The sequence below is a fragment of the Plecotus auritus genome (genome assembly GCF_963455305.1).
Source record: "Plecotus auritus genome assembly, chromosome: 10".
In the NCBI taxonomy this organism is placed as follows: Eukaryota; Metazoa; Chordata; class Mammalia; order Chiroptera; family Vespertilionidae; genus Plecotus; species Plecotus auritus.
Window position 1 is genome coordinate 48493521 of NC_137785.1, and position 3623 is coordinate 48497143.

Below are 3623 nucleotides of genomic sequence, written 5' to 3' on the forward strand. Positions count from 1 at the left end.
AGGTACACGATCAACATTTCGGAGAAATGAGAACGACCTTCGTTCAGGGTGAAGGGAGACATAAGACAAGCACGTCAAACTTGCAGCGTGCATGCGGCCCACAACAAACATTTTTGCGGCCCAGCCAATATAACGGTATGTAAGAAACGTTTTAATAACAATTTCCTAACTTAATTTTTACAATATCCTGTCATACATAATTATTAATAATGAACTAAAACGTTCGCTAATGACTGATTACTATAATCGCGTTGCATTCATTTCCCTTATGCACCTTATGCAGGCGCACCATTTCTCTCCACTAATACTAGCAGAGAATATTTTAGCAGCCGATGGTCACGTCATTAGTCTTGTACTGATTTGTTTGGTGTGTGCACAGGAAATATTTTGCTTTCGGAGAACAAGAAAAATAGGTTTATTTGCATTACACATATTAATTTGTGCAGTCATTTAGTGTCTGGTAAGTTAATGTTCAAGAAAAAATATTAATTTTTATTAAAATGTTCTATTAACAATTACTCATTTATTTCAGTCCTTTGTATTCAGCATGTCTCTATCGAAATAAACCTACGTTTCTATGAAAATTGAAGCTTTTGTTTTTTTGCGGCCCACATAAACTTAAACCTTCTTTATTTGGCCCACGTTAGCCTTTGAGTTTGACATGTTTGACGTAAGAGGAAAGGCAAGGAAGTGTGACCGCCCTCCATCCTAAAATTCCTCTTTGCTTTCAGGGATGTCTCTTGGGTCAGCCTCCAAGGTTCTTCAACCCCTTATTTGTCTGTCCCTGGTCTGGCCCCCTCTCTACTCAGCCATGGTCAGCCCTTTGAAATGCACACGGGACAGTGGCACTTAACATCCCAACCCCACCCCCTGGCTTTCCCTTCCTCCACCTCCTGCCAAGATCCAGTCCATAGTCATTTATTCATTTAACAAACATTTAAAGATCGCCTTCTCGCCCGCGCTATGGGCAACCGACAGGGCACTCCCGGGCCCCAGGTGTAGTGGGGGAGGCAGGCGCGTCCTCTGGACGTTCCGAAACGCAGAGAACGGTGCCAGGGATAGAGGCAACTCTAAGGAGCGGCCTTCCCAGAGGAAGTGATGCGTGAGATACGCCAGGAGGTTTCAGACCGGTCTTCGGTATCCCCGAGAACTGGCCTCGGTGCAACATGCTACGGCTGGCACCGCCCGGCGTCGCTTTGCTGGAACTGTCGCGCCTTACCGGGTCCACGTGGAGAGAGTGCGGAGGCCACGGCCGAGGACAGGCTAGGCTGCGTGTCCCTCGGGCGACCCCGTCGCTCCGCCCGCCTCTCCCGGAAGTGCGCCATAAGAAGCGGAAGTGCGCCGACTGCGGCCCCCGGCGGTTCAGCGATGGTGGGCGGCGGTGGCGCGGGGGGCGGCCTCTTGGAGAACGCGAACCCCCTCATCTACGAGCGCTCCGGGGAGCGTCCGGTGACCGCGTTCGAGGAGGACGAGCAGGTCCCGGACAGCATCGACGCGCGCGAGATCTTCGATATCCGCCGCTGCCGGGCGCGGGCGGGTTTGCGGGGGCTGGGAGGGGGACGAAGTGATGTCCAGTAGTCGGTGGAGCTGTGTCAGGACCAGGCATTCCTGGCGGAGGGTGCAGAGTGGGAAAAGGCGCAGAGTCCCCTTTCCTTCACTTGCCACATCTGATTCGCTCCATCAATGACCCGGAGCATCCACTGACACTAGAAGAATTGAACGTAGTAGAGCAAGTTCGGGTTCAGGTGAGTCTGTCCAGCGTCCAAGGGGAGCGACTTGTTCAGGAGTCAGAAAGGTTCAACTATTCACCAAACGGCTGTCATTCTCTCAGCTCAGGGACTCTTCAGGGGATCTTTGGGAGGGGGGGGGTGTTGTGCCTATTTTATGGATGAGGAAACTGAGGCCCATAGAAGTTAGGCGACTTGCCTGAAGCAACAGAGTAAGAAGAGGAACTCTGGGCTGAAAGGGCCAAGACTTCTGACAGCCCACCCCCATCCAGGTGAGCGACCCCGAGAGCACAGTGGCTGTGGCCTTCACACCCACCATTCCTCACTGCAGCATGGCTACCCTCATTGGCCTGTCCATCAAAGTCAAGCTCCTGCGATCTCTCCCCCAGCGTTTCAAAGTAAGTTGGAGCTGAGTGCAGGGGATGGGGCAAGTGTAATTATCTTCTACTGAGGAGAACACGAAGAGCAGAAACATGGGCCTGGAAGGATCCCAGCTAACAGAGATGAAACTGGAGGACAACAAGAATAAAGGCCTGAGCTGGAAAATGCAAAAGAGTAGTGAGGAGTGGGTTAGGAAGGCCGTAGGGAGCTAAAGATAGGTTTGGAGCAGGAATGGGGCACAGGTAGAATGCTTTTAAGTCAACAGCAGTTGGCCTGCCCTTTGGGTAGAAATGGAGTGGCTCCAGGTGGATTTGGGGTATACTGGAAGGGCCAGAATTCAGAGGCATGATTAGGAAGTGGTGAATGGGGGAGAGAAAAGAAGGGGTAGACAGGTGGTTGAGTGCTCAGGCTCTACCTATCTTCCTCCCAGATGGACGTGCACATTACGCCAGGGACGCATGCCTCAGAGCATGCAGGTAAGTGTGGGGTGTTGAGGCATTGGCCCTGAAGCTTCCCCCTTGCCATGGTGGTTTGCGGGGCAAGGGGAGAGTGCTGGGTGGGTGACTCCTCAGTGGAGGTGGCAGCCTAGACTGAAGCTGGACTGACTAGAGTCTCCTGTGCTTACTGTGTTCCCCCCTCCTGTCTTCTCCCTCTCCTTACTACCCAGGACCAGGGTGTGTCAGGATTTGTAGGAGGCAGACTTGAGCAGCTAGGTGGGAGGGGTCCCAGATGTGGGCGCAGGTGGTTGCAGTAGCCTGATTGAGGCTTGGGGTCCTGGTAAGGAAATAAGGGGTGGGGGTATATACATATATTACCACTCGCTCCTTCCCATCCAGTGAATAAGCAACTTGCAGATAAGGAGCGGGTGGCAGCTGCCCTGGAGAACACCCACCTGCTGGAGGTTGTGAACCAGTGCCTCTCGGCCCGCTCCTGAGCCTGGCTTTTCGCCTCCAGCCTCACCCAGGGCTCATGACCTTGTCTTCTTGAGTCACTGACAATAAGAAACTCACACTTTGCATTTTGTAATAAACCCTTAATTTATATTCATTTTCCTGTGTGCCTTCGCGTCTTTCATCTTGGTGGGGTTACTTGAGGTTGTGGGAGGGTGGTCATAGTAAGTGCCTATACAGGGCAGGTCAATGAGATTCAGTTCATTAAAAAAATTTCTCTCAATGGTTTGATTAGGAATAGTTGCAAATACATAAAAAAATTGGAAAGAGCCCTAGTCGGTTTGGCTCAGTGGATAGAGTGTTGGCCTGTGGACTGAAGGGTCCCAGGTTCAATTCTGGTTAAGGGCACATGCCTGGGTTTCGGGCTCGATCCCCAGTAGGGGGCGTGCAGGAGGCAGCCGATCAATGATTCTCTCGCATCATTGATATTTCAATCTCTCCCTCTCTCCCTCCCCCTCTCCCTCTGTGAAATCAATAAAAATATATTTAAAAATAAAATTGGGCCCTGGCTGGTTTGGCTCAGTGGATAGAGCGTCGGCCTGCGGACTGGAGGGTCCCGGATTCA

At 51.7% G+C, this 3623-nt stretch overlaps 1 protein-coding gene across 1 annotated transcript; it reads left to right on the forward strand.

Annotated features, from left to right (window-relative positions):
• Positions 1 to 1325: 1325 nt before the first annotated feature.
• Positions 1326 to 3155, forward strand: CIAO2B (cytosolic iron-sulfur assembly component 2B). Its single transcript, XM_080644675.1, has 5 exons — positions 1326 to 1510; positions 1666 to 1745; positions 2000 to 2125; positions 2539 to 2584; positions 2945 to 3155. Exons 1-5 carry the CDS (start codon positions 1369 to 1371, stop codon positions 3040 to 3042), a joined length of 492 nt encoding a protein of 163 aa, XP_080500801.1. The 5' UTR covers positions 1326 to 1368; the 3' UTR covers positions 3043 to 3155.
• The last annotated feature ends 468 nt before the right edge of the window (positions 3156 to 3623 follow it).

What these genes read in the sequence shown, in the direction of transcription:
- CIAO2B (XM_080644675.1), top strand. Translation starts at nt 1,369, where the DNA reads ATGGTGGGCGGCGGTGGCGCGGGGGGCGGCCTCTTGGAGAACGCGAAC. An exon ending in CGACGCGCGCGAGATCTTCG is followed by an intron (nt 1,511 to 1,665) that starts ATATCCGCCGCT and finishes TTCACTTGCCAC; the next exon opens with ATCTGATTCGCTCCATCAAT. An exon ending in CTCTCCCCCAGCGTTTCAAA is followed by an intron (nt 2,126 to 2,538) that starts GTAAGTTGGAGC and finishes TCTTCCTCCCAG; the next exon opens with ATGGACGTGCACATTACGCC.